This window comes from Aristolochia californica, unplaced genomic scaffold (genome assembly GCF_029961685.1).
Source record: "Aristolochia californica isolate CCGP_79_NKW_82.1479 unplaced genomic scaffold, dmAriCali1.0.hap1 SCAF_15, whole genome shotgun sequence".
Taxonomy (NCBI): Eukaryota; Viridiplantae; Streptophyta; class Magnoliopsida; order Piperales; family Aristolochiaceae; genus Aristolochia; species Aristolochia californica.
In genome coordinates this window covers 23,104,883-23,123,599 of record NW_027181826.1, presented here as the reverse complement: position 1 = coordinate 23,123,599, position 18,717 = coordinate 23,104,883, and the positions used below count along the sequence as shown (strand labels likewise).

Genomic DNA, 18,717 nt, shown 5'->3' with positions numbered 1-18,717 from the left:
GCGGCACCACCTGGCTAGAGGCGGTTTGCGTTGTGGTCGTAGGGGCGAACGGCATTGACGACGACGGGTGGCAAACAAGGCGAAGCGCATGGAGAGGGATTAGGTGTGGCGACAGTGACGAGGAATCGGTCGACATCGTTAAAAGATCGATTTCAGCGACAACGACGGGAGAGATGAGCTTTTTGTTGCGTGGAATTTGCTGGCGTCAGGCGGTTGTAGCGGGACGTTGGAGACGAGGATGTTGGGCAAAGTGGGGGCAAGGGCAGCAACGACGGCGAGGGTGATCGTTGATAGTGGCGGGGAAGTTAAAAAACAAAGAAGAGGGTGGTCGACATAAGGGATTTTTTTCTATTTTTTTCTTTTTTGTAAAGAATACCTCCGGCAATATGGCAACTGGTTCTGATTAATCGATTGAGAGCTCTGATACCATGTTAAATATAGGAATGAATAATAATATTATCGTAATTATTATTGATCAGATGTATACTATTTATAGAGTTACAATAGAGACAATAGATGATTACAACTCTACAATTTTAGTATGTCTCTAATTCAATAACTAGTTATTTTTATCTTTATTGTTATCATTATCTTTATCTTTATGTTTATCTCTAACAATAATGGTACATATATTATTATTTTATCTGTATCATACTTTTATTTTATATGTATTAATTTATTAATATAAAATTAATTATTTGTCCTTAGGTAGACAAATTTTATGTTTCAAATATATTATTTAAATAACATAGTATAAAATCTAAATCTAAATCCAAATCAGACCTAATTTTCTGGGTGGACTTAAACATTATAAAATTTTATAATATTATAACTTTTATTTTCGTCACCAAAATTACTAAACATCATACCAAAATACCCTTCTATTCGATCTGGCTTTTTCTTGAACCCATCTAAATTTCATTAAAGAAAACTGAGTTTTTTTCTTTTGGATGAAGTCCACTACTTTTTCCAATTCATTGCTATTGAGTGTATATAGAAAAAATGGAGTTTTTTCTTTACCTGCACGTCTCTTCCTCTCCCCAAATCCTTTTTTTCAAATTTAATTGATTTTGAATTTATCATTTATTAGATAGTATGAGAATGAAACAAAAATTCTCGGCCAATTAGGTATTTGGGTAATTTACCCGATTACACCTAATTACCATTTATTAAATGGAACAAAAAATGGGTAAGGGTAATTTATACCCAATTGACTGATTAACTAATTATGTATATGTAACTCGATAGATTTTAATTTAAGTGAATGTACGATTGAGATAAAACATGATTTATATGCCTTTCTGCAAGGATTTTGCAATATTCTTTTAAGAATTTTATATACATTAGAATGACATTGTTCTCAGGCCTTTGTGCATATGATAAAAAAAAATTAATAGTTTTATGTTTTTATAAAATTTAAGTTAATTTTGTTACTATTCCATTTATTTACTCGATTACCTGTTCTATATTTTGGTAAATATATGAATATGATATATGGAACAACTTATTCTATATATTGATAACATCGTATATACATGGTATTTTTCCTAAAACTCTTTTGGCTGATTTTGATGTGAAGAAATTGGCAAAGAATATTACAATTTGGTAGAGTTATACTCTTGAAACTTTACAAATTTGTTAGAAGAAAAAACCCCTTGCATGCCGGGGAGAAATTTTCCTGATTATTGTCGATATATGTAATAACCTTATTCCACTACAGTAGTCGGGTAATTAAATTAAAAACAATAGTAAATAAAAATATAGATAAAATATTAAAAATTGAAAAATAGTACAACATGTTATAATGTTAAAAGAGAGTATGATTGAACATGCTCTACAAAGGATGATCGATCATGCATTATACATCATGCTTAGTTGTTTTTAGGACAATCGATCATACTGTTATATCGATTATGTATATTGGCAGTATATAAAAATAAGTTATAATCATAATATAAGCCAAAATTAAATGAATAAAACATCCTTTGACCTAAAAATAAAAATCTGGTTGGTTAACATCTTTCATGCCTAGATTTATTATGATTTTTTTGCACTTAGATTTTAGATCTTCAATTATTTATGTTTTCTTTAAATGTACGACATTTCTTTAATAATTTGTTGTTATAGGTCTAGCTGTGGTTAGGGAGAAGAACAAGAAAATTTTATTGTAATTTTAATTAAATATAAATAAATATATTTTTAATAAAATATTTAATAATATCGTGAGAGATCATATTCAAAAATTATTTTCTTATTTTTAGAAGCATTTTTTTAAAATAACAAAAATAGCTTAAAATTCATAAATTCATAGTTACTATCCCAATCCGATTAATCCAAAGAATGATTTGCCAGCTGTATAGTTACATGAAAGTATACGCGCTCAAGTAACCGCGGCAACACTGTGTACTCGAAGAAGCTTACGTTCGCTTACGGCTTGTTACATTTCTCACTACTATCGCTTCTCCCCTGCGGCACTTTCGTTCATGGATATGGATCTCGCTCCGCCGGTCATAGATGGTAAGGAGTAAATTTCTCCCCTTTCCTCATTCCTTTTTTTTTTGTATTTTTTTATTTTTAATTCTTGAATATCTTGGGTTAAGCTGTTCATATCTCCATTATCCGAGGACCTGTAATTGTGGGGTTTTATCGATTGTAATGTAGTGTGCAATGCTTGAAACCTTAACTGGAAGCAAAATATTCTGAAATTTTGAGCGGGGGGAGTAGCATATAAATTGATGAAAGGAAGTATTGGTGTAAAGGACAACTTAGGGTGGCAGTCGGTCTTGCCCTGTGCGTTTTGCGGAAACTATGAACCTACTGTCTCGTACCAGACCGTTGATTGAGGTTTTCTTAAGGAAGAAAGCTGTGACAACTGAGAGTTTTGTTCGTTGTTTTTATTTCGCTGATGGAAATTGTCTTCTGGCAATTGGTTGAATAATTTAGGCTCTTTTATATTTAGTTATAGGTGGCTTCCAGATTAGGTGGAGGCAGTTAAACTCTTCGATTTATAACCTTTATAACACGTTGATGTTATCCTCTGTTAGTTCCTCGTTTTCTTAATCGAGAAAAAAAAGAGGAAGAATGTTTTTTTGATGCCATGAGATTGATTTGGTTTACTATAAAAGGATCCTTTTCACGTGTTTTGCTGAATAGGGAATTGTTTTGAGGTATTTTGATGCTTAATTGCATTCCAGGGAAAAGTGACAAAGATATGAGCTTCTCAGAGGATGTTGAAATGCATCAAAAGGAAGAGGATCAGAAGTCTGATTGGGATGCTGAACTTAGTAAGAAAGAAGAAGGGGAAGAACCTGTATTAAATGATGTTGCTGCTCCTCAAGAGGGTAGGGTCACACCAATTAGGACTTGTGTATTCTGGCCTTCACCTCAAGTATCTTTTTGTGTGATTGTACTTGTTTAAACATTGTAATCATATTTCATATTTTTAATTCATGTCCAAGGCTACTTATGCACAATAGGCATGGCATTGGTGATCATGATTAGAGAGATGGTCAGATGAGATATGCATGTCCATCTATCAAGTCCCTGGTTTAATGTTCTTGACTCTAGTTATGTTTATACCAACCAATCAGGGAAAAAACAAGTTGAAGCTTTATAGTGCTAGGATGCATTAATAGAAACTTTCTGTTAATAATTCTGAGTTTTGTTTCATTCAGTTGCCAAGGAAGAGATACAGTCATCCCTTCAGTCATTGCAACTGGAGCCAAAAGGTGCCTATGGTTGTACATTTTAGCTTATATACTATTGTGTTAAAATTGGATAAAATAAGCATCATTTTCCTTATGCTGTTTGTGACTGGCTTGGCTGACCTATAGGGAAAGATAAGGATGTCACAACTGCAAAACAGGCCGAAGAAGAAGAGGAAGATGACACAAAAAAGAAACTACACTTGAATGTTGTCTTTATTGGTCATGTTGGTGAGTAGGGTCTGTTGAGGAGATTTTTTTTTTTTTTAATTTTGATGATGTAATTTAGATTATATGACCTTTAGGGAGATGATGTTGAGGTCTGTATGTTTTTAAAGTTTTCTGGCATTGTCGTGTTGATGTTCTGTTTATACTGTTATTAATATGAATAGAGTTGACATTTCAAGTGAGGAAACTTAGACATATGAGTCTACCAGCAGGCAAGCTTTACCATGCCAACTGTCTTCTGTTTACCACATTTAACTCTCTGGCTATCCATGCAGATGTTTTATTTACTGAGCTGACTAGTACTTATTTTGTCTGTTAAAATGAGTTTAGTATATGGCGGTTTTTCTATGATTATACTATGTTGATTCACAAATTGTTCGCCCTTAGCTGCTTCATAGATTATGGTTGACTTCATTTATATGGTGGGTGCAGATGCTGGCAAATCGACAATTGGGGGGCAGATACTTTTCATGAGTGGTCAGGTTGATGATAGAACAATTCAGAAATACGAGAAAGAAGCCAAAGATAAGAGTAGAGAAAGTTGGTAAGTTTTTGTTATGAAATTCATGTTTCCAGTTTACTTTATTTGCTTCTTATTGTGATACTATGTTTTGATGCACACCTTGTGTTCATACCATTTTCATGCAGGCAAGAAGTGTTTGATTGCAAATTTTATCAGTTGACTTCTCTTACATCATTTTCACCTTTGCTGGTAGCTTTTTATCTGATTTTTTTTCATGTTTGTGATAGGTATATGGCATATATTATGGATACAAATGAGGAGGAGCGAGTCAAGGTATAATTCTCTCCCTCCCCCCCCCCCCCCCCCCCCACACACACACACACACACACACACACACACACACACACCACCCCTCTCCTCTTCAATCAACCTCTTTTGTTGGCTTTGGATATATAATTTTATGCTTTATGGTTTCTTTTTTATTTTTTCTAATTATTTGCCTGATCAGTTAATTTATGCCGACAGTGATTTACTTACCTGATTCTATACGTATCATTTTTGGAGTGTTTTAGACTCAGAAACTGAAGATAAATTTAAAAAAATATGGTTACTTTCAATTATCTCTGAAGCTAATTTTCTTTTTATTTTATTTTTTTATTGCTGGAAACGAGTTTCTGAAGATAAAGATGATGATTATTCTTTGTCTCCACTTTCTCTTTTCTGTGGTTATTGGATATATGAAGCACATTCAGTTTTTAGTGCTGCTACTGGTGCTGTTTCCACATTTATTGTTAAACACCTAGTTAATACTACCCAAAAGATCGGCCTGTTAGGAGCGGAAGGCATAAGTACTTAACCCTAGGACCATAACATCACATCCCCCCTGGAGAATGGGCTTGTCCCCAAGCCCATACGGCCCAGGGCCCAGCCCGGCCCCAACAACTTAACATATAGCGTCGAGGTTTTGCCTGCGTTTGGGATTCGCGATCGCCCACGCCGTCTGCCGGGATTCGAACTCGCAACGTAAGGACCGGCTCTGATACCAAATGTTAAACACCTAACCAATACTACCCAAAAGACCGGCCTGTTAGGAGCGGAAGGCATAGACACTTATCCCTAGGACCATAACATTTATCAAGACCCAGGGAATTTGTAATACACTGTCCTAAGCCATTTTGCATTTCTCATTCTGCTATTTCTATGTGTAGCTAACTGTAAGATGTTTACTTCTTTTCCTTACTGTTTATAACTTTGAAGTATTTCTATCTGAAACTTGATTGTAGGGTATCACGGTTGAAGTTGGTCGAGCTCATTTTGAGACAGAGACAACAAGGTTCACCATCTTAGATGCTCCTGTAAGTGTTTGTTCATTATAAACTGTTTCCCTTTATGCATGTGTGCCTTGCAAGGGACTGCCTGCACACACTGTGGAGATGTCTGGGGTGCTTACTAGTACTTGTCATGATCCAAGTTTATCACTTCATGAAGCTTATATTTTTGACAGGCCGTGGTTCCTGTCATATGGATCACGGAGTGAACACTGGTAGGATGCTTCAGTATTGTTCTGTAATTAACTGCAGGGCATCCTCACTGATTTTTTACTGGGATTTATGGGATAGCATCATGTTTGCTCTGAAACTGTTACGTAGTTCGTTTTTTTTTTTTTTTTTTTGGGGGGGGTGGTTACATTTTGGACATGATATAGCCAAATACCCATGGGTCTCCTTATGTGATATAAAATTACTGGTACTTTGTGTTGTTTCATCATTATCTGGAGTTTGCAATGGATTTGACTCAAGGTCCAACAAGAATTGGTTCCCATGCTTCTACACCTGCATATATGTTTCATTGTGCTTGCAAAAAGAAAAAAAGATTTCCCTTGGTCTTTCTTGCTCAGTTATCTTCTTCGTTTTGCTGTCTAATTTCCAGGGTCACAAGAGTTACGTCCCAAACATGATTAGTGGTGCATCCCAGGCTGATGTTGGAGTTCTGGTAACCATGGTTTTGCAAATTGTGATTTAAGTATGTCTAATATATATATGTACGTATTTTATGTGAGTATCACTATCTATCAGGTGATATCAGCTCGAAAGGGTGAGTTTGAAACTGGATATGAGAGAGGTGGCCAGACCCGTGAACATGTCCAGCTTGCAAAAACGTTAGGTGTTTCTAAGCTGCTTGTGGTTGTAAACAAAATGGATGATCCTACTGTTAATTGGTCTAAAACAAGGTGCGCATTCTCAATAGTCATATTGCTTGTTTTTTGCTATTTCTTGTGCTTCAGGAGCTTGTAGTTGCTTTATCAATCACTTGTTTACCAGGTATGATGAAATAGAATCAAAGATGGTACCTTTTCTCAGAAGTTCTGGTTACAACGTGAAGAAAGGTAGTGTTGGATTTCTTTTTTTTTTTTTTATTGATTTGATCTTCTATCAAATGCTCTTTAAAAAAAAGACAAGGTCAGCATCATTTAAAAAAAAAAAAAAAAGACAAGGTGTGCATTTCAAAAAAAAGACAAGGCATGCATTAAAAAAGAAAAGAAAAAAAGACAAGGGGTGCAGCAAACAAAGAAGGTAGGGAGTGGCCCATGCAAAAGCAATGAAACCATTATTGTTTCTCAAAAAAAACTCTAATGATTAGTATAATGATTTTTTCTTTATCTTATGCAGATGTTATTTTTCTTCCAATATCTGGACTGCTGGGCTTTAACATGAAAGAAAGAGTGGATAAGAGTATTTGCCCATGGTGGAATGGTCAATGTCTTTTCGAAGCCCTGGATGTTCTTGAAGTTCCTCCAAGGGATCCTAAAGGTCCATTAAGGTAGAAGTACAAGATTTTCTTATTGTTTATGTATTAAATTGAGTATATTCTTCTACTAAATTTTCTTCCCAAAAACCTTACATGTTGTTGTAGGCTACTTATGAGCTAGTCGTTTTATTACCTGTGAAGTACTTGTCCTTACTTCTGGTTTAGTTTTTCAATTTGTTGGAAATTCTGTATGTTCAATCCTCTGAATTCTTTAACAGATTTATACCTTTGAATATTGTTTGTGATGATTAAATTTTATGCAGGTTCTCTTGAATATTAGTCTAGTTTCAGTTGGGCTGAGAACTATATGTATATATATTTTTAATTCTGCTAGGTGTAGATGATACTCTTTGTTTACATGCTGATTATTACTTGGTTGTCACTGTCTAATTGTTGCTTATATTTGATAATTTTTTTTTTATTCTTGGGATTTCTGTGATGGCTATTAATCTACTTACAGCACATATTCGTCAAGATCTACTCTATTAGATGAAAACAATGTTATTTTCCTTTCAAATTTCTTTCTCGATTGATGAAGTATGGGTGTAAGACCATTTTAGAGTCTTTGTTGGAAATCACTATCATGCAAACAGTCCTTTCTAGTTATATATTCCTTAGATATACTATGGAATTGGCTTCTCTGCGTACAGCCAATAGATTATAGTTTTCAGTCTTCAGATGTTATTCAAAAAGGTTCTCATAGATGCTACTTTTCTTGAATAAAAAAATTTCAGGTAGTTTTTTTAATTTAATTTTTTAAAAGCTCTTTGACTGTCATAATTTATCAAAGAATATTCTTCTTACATGCAAGTTTTTCACCATGGTTTTCTTGTTTCAAGTGATTTCCTTTTTTTTTTTTTGAAGATATGCTAAAACTCCCATAAACACTGAATTTGTCCCTTTCACAGACATAGCAGAAGACAAATTAACCAGTGAGGTTTAGTCCTGCAGTTAGGAACATGGGTGGGCATCTCGGTTTTCCGAGATGTCTCAACCCTGTTAAAGATGTGGCTCGGGTGTATTGCCCGAGATATCTCAGGTGTAAGATTCATCCCCTTGGAAATCCAAGGTGTCTCGGTGAGACGTCCAACCCTGACTAGGAAGGGGGGGTTCTCATATGTTATCGTGTAGTTGAAATTGGAAACTCTGGCCATTATTTTGTCTAAAGCATTTGATTTTCATGATGTGCTTAATGCATTAATGTTGATTCTCTATTTCCACCACGTCTGTGATTACATATCCTTTGTTTGTTTGTATGTATGGTGATCTGCTTGTAGGATGCCTATAATTGACAAGTTTAAAGACATGGGAACAGTTCTGATGGGAAAAATAGAGTCTGGTACTGTCCGGGAGGGTGAGAACTTATTGATCATGCCCAATAAGGTTTGTTAGTTTCCTCTTCTCTGTCTAATAGTGGAGCTTGCGTTGCAGGGAAGCTTCTAATTTTCAACCTTATCATATTATTTTATTTTATTTTTTATTTTTGAATAATCACAGTTTTGTTTGCATATTCTCCCTTACAGGCTCATGTTAAAGTTATTGGCCTACATTGCGATGAAAACAAAGTAAAACGTGCAGGTCCAGGTGAAAATGTCAGAGTCAAATTATCAGGGATTGAAGAAGAGGACATACTCAGTGGTTTTGTGTTATGCAGTGTTGGTATGTAATCATTCTAAGCTTCTGCTTAGTATTTGACTATTTGTTTTGTTGGAGCAAATATAATAGGATTGAGAATGCTAATTCTTTCTTTGAATGGAAAAGATAAAGAAATTTTTTTTTTCTCCTATGAAGGTGTATTTGCCCATGTTCCTTGTGTTTGGCTTTTGACTAAAATAATAAACAATGTGTTCATTATTTTTGCTTCTGTGGAACTTCATACCATATGTCAGGTGCATCAAGTTTACCGTTCCTCATCTTATGCATCTGTGAAGAAAACTACTTTTGGTTGAAAGAAAGAGAAACAGTGTTGTTTCTTTTAGATCATAAAGTGAAGAGAAAATTGTTTTAAAAATTATTTTTTAAAAAAATACTACAGGGTTAAGGATTTGGAGGGAAACATCAGAACCTGCGCTTGCACATATGGAGAGAAAAAAATGGTATAGTGATGAAGTTAGACTCGCAAGGAATTTCAAATGAGGTCAAAAAAAGCAACTGTCATATATTTGTTGCAGGAAGATCACATTTTTAGTTTCAAAGTAGCTGAAATATATTGCTGATAAGTGTCACATTTTTTTCTCCATTGTGCAGATAGACCTATAAGTGCAATTTCCGAATTTGATGCACAATTGCAGATCCTGGAGTTGGTTGATAATGTATGTCTCTGACTTGGCCTGTTTTGTATTTGCAACTATTACTGTAGGGCTTTCTTCTCAGCTTCTGGCAGATGTATCTTCTTGAAGGACATATCTCAAAATGTATATGCAACAGGCCATTTTTACTGCTGGCTACAAGGCGGTGATGCACATACATTCAGTTGTTGAAGAGTGTGAGATTGTGGAGCTGTTTGAGCAGATTGACCCTAAGACCAGGAAAGTTCTAAAGAAGAAAGCTCTTTTTGTGAAGAATGGTGCTGTTATAGTATGTCGTATTCAGGTATGTACTATGGTTAACTTTTAATAAATCTTCTAGTTATGTCATTATTGCATAATTCTGGAAATGTTGTGGCTAAAAAACGTATTATTGGTGGTCCTTGCATTGCCCAAAATTGGTTTATTGTGATGGGCAGAATGACTTATCATTTTGTGAACATGAAATGAGAAGTAACAAACTTGGGAGGATTAAAGATGAAGAAATAGAAATTTGAGAGGAAGAGATGGAGAAGAAGCAGCAGTGTGCTGCCTTGGAATCTGACTCAAAATCCGAGCTGACCCCTTTATCATTTTACTTCAGTGGATTTATTGTAAAAGGACAATATTGCCCCCAAGTACAAAAACTGTTATATCTCACTCAATATGCATCAGAATTCAATGAGACTTGAAACATCGATACATGATAGTCTAACTTGCTGGAAACATATGACATTCATATGAGAGGATGAAATGACCAAAACACCCTATACTAGTATTCTAACACTCCCCCTCAAGCTGGAGACTAAATGTTAAAAAGTCCAGCTTGTTACAAAATATCAGGTGTTCATGTCTACCACGGGGTTTTGTGAACACATCTCCAAGTTGCTTTGACAAAATCTTTTCCTTTGCATCTCTAAAAAATGACAATCAACCTCCATCTAATTAGTTCTTTTGTAGAATACTGGGTTACTTGCTATGAATATAGCAGTTTGACTATCATACTTCATAACCGTAGGTTTTGGGATTGGAAATCCGAACTCAACAAGGACTGACTTTACTTACATAAGCTCACTAACTGTGTTCGCCATTGCCCTATACTTTACCTCGACAATAGATCCATTCCTCTTCTAGCTCACCAAGTTACCTCCAACAAAACAACAGTAACTAGTGGTAGTCTCCTATCCATTTTGCACCCAAAATAATTTGCATTAGGATATCCCAATATATCAATTTTCTCATTTTGAGTATATAGTAAGCCTTTTCCAAGAGCACATTTCAAATATTTTAAAATTTTGTGTCCTGCTTCTAAATGTATCAGTCTTGGGCTTTCCATGAATTGACTCACTACTCCTATTGCAAAGGATATATTAGGCCAAGTGACTGTAGCATTAATCAATTTCCCCACTTGGCGTCTATACCGGCTCTTGCCCTTGAGTACAAGATTATGAGAGTTGTGAAGATCAACATTTACTTATATGGGAGTATCCACTGGCTTAGCACCCAAGAGACCATACTCTTGCAACATATCTATGATATACTTCCTCTGAGAAAGAACAACACCCTTGTTACTTTGAGCCACTTCAATGCCAAAGAAATATTTCATATGTCCAAAATTCTTAGTTTGAAAAGTGTGGACACATACGTTTTAACCTCCTCAATTACTTCTAAGTCACTCCCAGATAAAATGATATCGTCAACATACACAACTAAGATAACAATACCAATCTTCCTTTTCAGCACAAACATAGAGTGGTCAAAATGGCTTCTATAGAACTCAAATTTCATCACCACAATGCTGAATTTTTCAAACCACACTCTAGGATTTTGTTTAAGTTCATAGTTAGCTTTCTTTAATTAGCATACTTTCGTTGTCTTCCTTGAGTAACATACCCAGAACGTTGCTCCATATACACTTTCTCCTTTAAGTCGCTATACAAGAACATTTTTTACATCCAGTTGAAATAGTGGTCACCCTTGATAATTGCCACTGAAACCAAAATACAAACTGAAGTGAGTCGAGCCATAGGCGAATATGTTTCAGATAAATCAACACTAAAGGTTTGTGTATAGCCCTTGGCTACTAATCTGGTCTTATAGCGCTCAATAGTCTCATCAACTTTATATTTAATTGTATTTAGACCCAATGACACCCCACAACAGCTGCCTTGGAAGGTGGGTCATAGAGACCCCATGTGTCCCTAGATACCTAAGCATCCATCTCCTCATAGCTTGTTTCCACTCATGTGAAGCCTTAACATCCTACACTGAACAAGGCGTAGAAGATAGAGACAACGACATAGCAAATGATTTGTATGATGGGGATACAAAATCAAAACAAACATATTGAGAAATTGGATGAGAGGTACATGACCTTTTATCTTTCTGAAGGCTAATGGGAAGATCCAAATTAGACCAACCAAGAACTATAGGCAAAGAGGGGAGGAAGATGGCTGGTCCTGTGCGGCGAGTTCATGAGTTGGAGCATCAATAGACACTGATGCAGGTAATAAACGACGAGAACTATATACCTGTAGAGGTGGAGAGGGACTTGCCAATGATGCATCCATAACAACAATGGGTATTGGGTTATCCACAAACTGATTAGATGAAGAATAAGACTCTGTAGAAGATGCAAAGTATGGAGTGTTTTGAAAAATGTAACATCGGAGGAGACATACGTCTTTCTTTTAATTGGATCATAACATTTGTATCCATTATGATGATGTAAATAATCCAAAAAGACACATTTAACAGCTCGAGGAGATATAGGAACTAAATAAATGAACAAAGCATGACAGTTTATCTGCAGAGGTACCAAAGACAAGGAACAATAGCAAATAATTTACACTAGGGTTTCAAGACCTACAAAGGAACTTGCCCTTGCAAAACAGATGAAGGGATACGATTCATCAAGTAACATTATGTTAACATTGCGTCTCCCCAAAAGGATATAGGGACATTCATGTAAAATAGTAAAGTACATGTCACTTTGAGGTGTCTATTTTTACGTTCAATGGCCCTATTTTACTAGGGAGAGTAGACACAAAAAGTCTGATGAGTAATACCACGTAAAACACAAAATGATGCAAATCTTTGATCGGGAAATTCAAGTCTATTATCAGTATGAAAAATATAAATATGGGCACCAAACTGATTTGCTTTTCATTAAGAGAAGTTAAAAAAATACATCAAAGACTTTAGATTTCTCTTGTCAGATATACAACCATGTGACTCTCCTGAAGTCCTCCATGAATGACACAAAGTCTTAAAACTAAATGGACTAGGGACTCTATAAAGACCCCATACATCCGAATGGATCAACTCAAAGATACACAAACTATGACAAGAACTAACTAGGAAACTAGTTCTATGATGTTTTCCCAGTTGACATGTCTCACAATCAAAGGAAATATCAATTGACAAAGATGGAAAGGACTGACAAAGTTTAGGTGGTGATGGATGCCCCAAATGCAAGTGCCATGGGAGTAGAAATTTTTTGGGTGCAAGTGCCATAGTCTGTGGAGTAGAAACACCTTCCAGCAAATAGAGACTACCCTTCTCACATTTGGAGTCGATCGTCTTCTTTGTTTGCAAGTTCTGAAGCACACAAGTAGGAGAACTGGTTATTTATCAACTTAGAGATTTGGTCATGTGACTGACAAGTAACAAATTAATAAGAAAATAAGGAACAAAAAGAATAGAGCTCAATGATATCTCAGGTGTGGTTTGTACAATACCCTCCCCTTGAATACGGGAGGTAGACCCATCAACTAAAAGTAACTTGACGATATGACTGAGAAGGTTTAATAGACCAAACCAAAGAAGCCATACCTGAAATTTGGGTAGATGCTCCTAAATCACTGATTTAGGAGGGAGAATGAGACACATTCAGTGGTACACCTATGCTTGCTATCATGGCACTTCCTGAGGTAGAGGTGTTCAGTACAATGGTAGTAAAAGCCGTAGTTGTGGTGATCAATTGACCAGGTCTCTGAAGTAATTGTTGAATCTCCTCTTGAGGATCAAATTAGGTAGTCGAGTCATGATCAGTCACACTAGAGTTAGCCCATACTTTCTATCAACATTTATCAAAGAAATGGTTTGCCCTCCCACAGTGGATACACTTCCTATTCCTTCTGTTGTTACTACCACGGTCTCGAGTAGAGGAATCTCGGCCATGACATCTGTTAATGCTCCCATGACCTCGAGTCTCAGGCATACTATAGGATGAGTTGAGGTTCAGAGCAGTTGCATTAGAAAGTCATGTATCTTTTTCATCTTTGCTTGCCACTACACCTACCTATATAATTCGGTTAAAAGTTTGTTCAAGTGTAGTTACGTAATCATTTACTAGCAGCTGAGCACGTATAACATCGTATTCAGATCCTTGACCATCAAGAAATCGAACCACCTGAATCTGCTTTTTCTCTTTTCAAATGTCATCAATGATCGTAGAAAAAGGATGGAAGGTGTTGATTTCATGCAAAACACCCCTCATCTTCGTAAAGTAGTTAATGAGTGAGTGATCACTTGTCTGCATATTGAAATACCAGACATACAGTTTATATATGCGAGACCAAATTACTCTCCTGGGACAAAATGGAAATCAACATAGTCCACGTCTCCTTGGCTGTCCCACAACTTAAGATCTGATTAATGAACCGGGACTCTACGCTATTCACTATCCAAGTCATGACTTGATTATCTTCAACCTCCAAATCTTCACTTAAGGGGCTAGGGGTCGTCATCCTGGATGTATTTCACTTTCTTTGTGGCCTTCAACATAAGAACCAAAAGGGATCAGTTTACTTAGTATGATCCATTCAACTTGGAGGTAATTTGGATGGAACTGGAATCCTTACTGTTTGAGCTCTCAGAGGGTCTAAGGGCAGCAACATGTTTGCTGGAATCTGCCATTTAATCCTTTAAATATACTCCCAAATGAATTCAAGAAGATGTTCCAAAGATGCTCCAAATTCAAGGTATCAATAACCCAAATCCACCCAAAATATGGGCCCCACTCTACGAATTAGGGCACAATCATCACACCCAAATCACACTTCAATGAACAATGGCACACACACTCTTCAATTCAGTGATTAAGCTTGGGAAAATGCAATTCAGACAACACCAGGCAAAAGAGGGATGGCACAAGCAATGGGTAGGGTGGGTACACAGGTAGGAATGAAGCTAGGGCTCCAGTTAGGAACTCTTTAAGGGTAGTAATCATAATAACTACTCAATTAGCAGTAGAAGTTATCAACCAAATGGTTATGGCAGGAAGAAAAAAGGAAAAATTTGACCTTTACCCTATCAGTTTAGAAATTGTTTGAAAAATCTTCAATAGTGTTGATCAATGTGGAAAGAGAAGTCAAGATCTGTGGAAAAACAGCCCAAGAATGTTTTTTACTGCAGGTAACAAACTTGATATCATGAAAAGTAACAAACTTGGGAGGATTAAAGAGGAAGAAAGAGAGAAAATTGAGAGGAAGAGTGTTGTAGAAGCAGCAGCAGTGTGCTGCCCTGGAGTCTGACTCAAAGTTCAAGCATGACCCCCTTGATCATTTCAATTAAGTGGATTTACAGTAAAAGGACAATAATGCCTCTAAGTAAAAAAACCCTTATATCTCACTCAATACACATCAGAATTCAGTGAGACTTGAAACATAAATACATGATGAGAAGTCTTAACTTGCTGGATGCATATGACATTCATATGAGAGGATACAATGACTAAAATACCCCTGTACCCGTATTCCATCATTAAATTATAACTTTCCAACATTTTTGTTAGATTATGGTCGCCTGATTCTTATTCTTTTTTACCTGACAGGTGAACAACTTAATCTGTGTAGAGAATTTCTCTGATTTCCAACAGCTTGGAAGGTTTACTCTTAGGTCTGAAGGTAAGAAAGAAGTAAAAAAGCTAGATGGTTGTCTATTTGACTTCAGGTCACTAAAAGAAGGATGCAATGCTTTTATAGGAAAAACAGTTGCAGTTGGAAAAGTTACTAGGCTCCCTCCTGCGGGAAGAACCACCTTATCTGGAGCTGCTTAAGGTAGAATAGTCCATCTCTATAAGCTGCAGGAAGAACTAGCAATTTTTTTTTGCTTCTCAAAAAAAGGAAAAAGGCATCTTGATGCCAAAATATTAGTTTCTTTGCTACAATTCGTATCTTGATCTGCAAGGCTAATTCTACTTCTGGTATATAGCTGTACTTGGATATCTTGCTTCTAATTAAATTATCTTTTGAAATAATTTGTGGTTTGTGATTCGGCAGGATGGACCAATTAGAGATTATTTTTGGCGGAATGAGTGTATCTCTAGATATTACCTTGAGCTGAGCAGCGAGCAACAGTCCCGTCTGCTTTCATATCACACTAGACTCATTTCTGCTTTGTTAAAGGTGCGGGGTTTTTTTATAAAGACGTCCCTCATATGCCATTTTTCATTTGAGGCTACTTGGGTCTTTCTAACACTGGTGAAATGATATATCAAGGGAGCTTCTGATGGCTGGAATGACGAGCACCTTACCTCTTATGTAATGTCCTGTTTAACTTCATTCATCGTTTACATTATTATAGCGAAAAAATGCAGTGGCTGAGATGAGTTCTAAGGATCGTGACCTACAAATCTGTGGCTTGACGAGAGCCGAGACGGCATTGAAATCGATCTGGAGATGAATTATTGTGAGATTACTGTTGTATACTTAACTGGGGTGTCTTGTGGTTCATCTTAATTTGGTGTCGTGCTTTTGGTTGCTGAAGGAGCTCCAGGAATGTCTCTGTGGATTCTCTGGCGTCGCAGAACGCCAACGGAACCAGTTTTATTTTCTGAATGAATAATATAGATGATGGTGAACCGATGGGTTTGGTTCAAAATTAGTGAAGCTCAATTTGGTACGAGAGCGTAGGATGAGTCTGCTGTGAGTGGAGCTTGTCATATAACTTGACAAAGATAAAATTAGTGATGTTGATTAACATTTTTTCAACCTACCCATTATTAGAAATTTGGTTTCCGATCCTTCAAAAGTAACATTTTAAACAAATTTAAGGATTAAAAATCTACATAATTTGATGAAATATGATATCCCAAATCCAAAGCCGGCAATTTCCCTCTCATGTGTCCATCTCCCTCTTTCCCATTTACAAAGCTCTTTTCTCCCTCTTCATCTTCTTCTTGCAGTAGAGAGAGAAAGAAACGTGATCAATGTGTATTTTCATCTAGGGAACTTGGGTCTCGTTGAGAAATGGTGGCTCGGCCGCTTTTGGAGGGTCTAATGCTAGTGGTTATTGATTATTCGATACTTTTGCTTTTATTATGTGAAGAACGAAAAAAACTATTGAAGATTTCCACCATCAAATTTGGAACCAGGTTTTTAGTTCTTAGGGTGGTGATAAGTGTTTAAATCTCTTGTTTTTGTATGTTCAAGCTGCATTGTTCTCTCTCGATCGATCGATCGAGAGATCAACATCTCACACAAGGTTGTTCCGTCTCGAAACATTTTCACAAGCTGCTTCTTTCTCTCTTTTGCATCAACAATGGTACACACCACAAACTAGCTCAGATACATTCAACTAACAAAAGACCATAGTGCAGAGTGCATTCTCAGTACAGAGAGATCAACAAAAACTTATGCCATGTACGTGTACTAAAGAACGGTACTACGAAAGGTTATTCCAGTACAGCAAACACGACCCTAGTCCAGTCGGAAGGCTAAGCTCACAGTGGAGGTGGTGAAAGAAATGGTAAAGGAGGGAAGTTGGAAGGAGGGAAAGGAGAAAAGATGGGAATAGTTGGGATTGAAGGCAGTGGAGGAAGAGGAGGTAGCTTCGGCATCACAAACGGTGGTGGAAATGGAAATTGCGGCAATGGTGGCAGAGTCGTCTCTTCCAGTTTCAGCCTCACATTTTCTTCTCCCTTCACGGTCCCCACATGGGCTGTCACTTTGAGCTTGCGACTGTCACCGGGGACAAAAGTGTTGCAGAATAGGAGTGAAACCAAAAGAAAAGCAACAGAAAGTTTCAGTTGGAGGTCAAACTGAGAAGCCATGACTGGAGTACTACGAACTCTGCATACAGAAGAGATGAAGACGGTTTATATAGAGCTCTCTCATGCATGCAGACCCAGGAGAGCAATAAATGTGCACATTTCTAGAGCTCTAAATCTTCAACCTCGAGCCAGATTAAAGGTTAAAGATTCGGCCTACTTAAGCGGCTTTATGACAGAAAAGTTCTGAATTGTAAGAGATATCACTAAACCTTCATTAAAAAGAACCTCTAGAAGATTGTGCCATGGTTAGGATGGGTCTAAACGAGGAGGAATTGGGAGAACTGAAGACTTGAAACGAGTGCCACAGTAACCCTCTCTAGAGTCTCTCCAAGCAAAGCGGTCAATGCATGAGTTTAACTCCAGCGCAGAGATGTTGAAGACCCTGCAAATAAATTTTTGTATTAACAAATTAAGAGCAATACGAAGTATCAAATATCGTTTTTACAGATTTCTTGAAACGTATCTCAGTATTAGAAAAACCCAGGTGTTGAGATAGAAAATGGAATAATTGCGTACCCACATTCATGGAATCTGCTGGAGCCATGGTTCCTTTTACGCCGCCCAGGCGATTGACCAGTGCATGAAGATCTGCATGAGAAAACAGTCCAGTTAATCTGATCTCCATTCAGGGATTGATGACCAAGGAGCCTTTCATCTTCATAAGAAATGGTCTCATTTGTAAGATCAATCTTACTGACAGGATCCAGGTGTGATCTCTTTTCTTCGAAAGAATTAACGGTATCATCTTCTTCTGTAGCTCCCGCAGGGCGACCATCATTGATAGCACCAGACATAGCTGCAAAATTTCTCGCAAGTCATTTATTTATTTTGGCTGGTTGGAACTTGGCAGACTGAGTTGCTGAGTCGCTCTTACGTGCCCCCGTGTTAACTAGGATTAATAGCAAAATGGACGAGTGGGCTTAACGCCCCCATAATTGACCGTGTTTGACGTGGCCGAGTCTCCAACTCTCCAAATCTCCTAGCAGCCTCTAGCTAATCAACGAAGAGGCCCTCGCGGATAAACGAGACGGATCCATTAACGGAGGTCCGAGTCGTTTTGTTTTATCCGACAGGCCCAGAAGAAGCGAGTCATCCGTCTGATGGCTCACGTGCCCTCCCCCGACTGGGGGCATCAAATCGGGGGAGACCGATGGTAGTCCCTCGGACTACCAA

General features: G+C 37.0%; 1 protein-coding gene across 2 annotated transcripts; it reads left to right on the top strand.

Annotated features, from left to right (window-relative positions):
• The first annotated feature begins 2,415 nt into the window (after positions 1-2,415).
• LOC137951384 (uncharacterized) lies at positions 2,416-16,054 on the top strand. 2 transcript variants are annotated; one of them, XR_011112124.1, is made up of 19 exons: positions 2,416-2,517; positions 3,195-3,341; positions 3,675-3,728; positions 3,834-3,935; positions 4,365-4,476; positions 4,683-4,728; positions 5,679-5,750; positions 6,325-6,387; positions 6,471-6,625; positions 6,717-6,781; positions 7,065-7,215; positions 8,481-8,586; positions 8,727-8,862; positions 9,451-9,515; positions 9,631-9,795; positions 15,325-15,397; positions 15,476-15,550; positions 15,773-15,898; positions 15,992-16,054. XR_011112124.1 is itself a non-coding variant. In XM_068798001.1 (18 exons), exons 1-17 carry the CDS (start codon positions 2,484-2,486, stop codon positions 15,547-15,549), a joined length of 1,620 nt encoding a protein of 539 aa, XP_068654102.1. In that variant the 5' UTR covers positions 2,416-2,483; the 3' UTR covers position 15,550; positions 15,773-16,054. The 2 variants fall into 2 exon arrangements, 1 of the variants encoding a protein (XP_068654102.1); XM_068798001.1 differs by having other exon boundaries at positions 15,773-16,054.
• The last annotated feature ends 2,663 nt before the right edge of the window (positions 16,055-18,717 follow it).

Bases quoted from the DNA above. Each gene is read 5' to 3' on its own strand.
- LOC137951384 (XM_068798001.1), top strand. From the start codon at position 2,484: ATGGATATGGATCTCGCTCCGCCGGTCATAGATG. The intron at 3,936-4,364 runs GTGAGTAGGGTC...TGGTGGGTGCAG, and splicing joins TGTCTTTATTGGTCATGTTG to ATGCTGGCAAATCGACAATT. The intron at 6,626-6,716 runs GTGCGCATTCTC...CTTGTTTACCAG, and splicing joins GTTAATTGGTCTAAAACAAG to GTATGATGAAATAGAATCAA.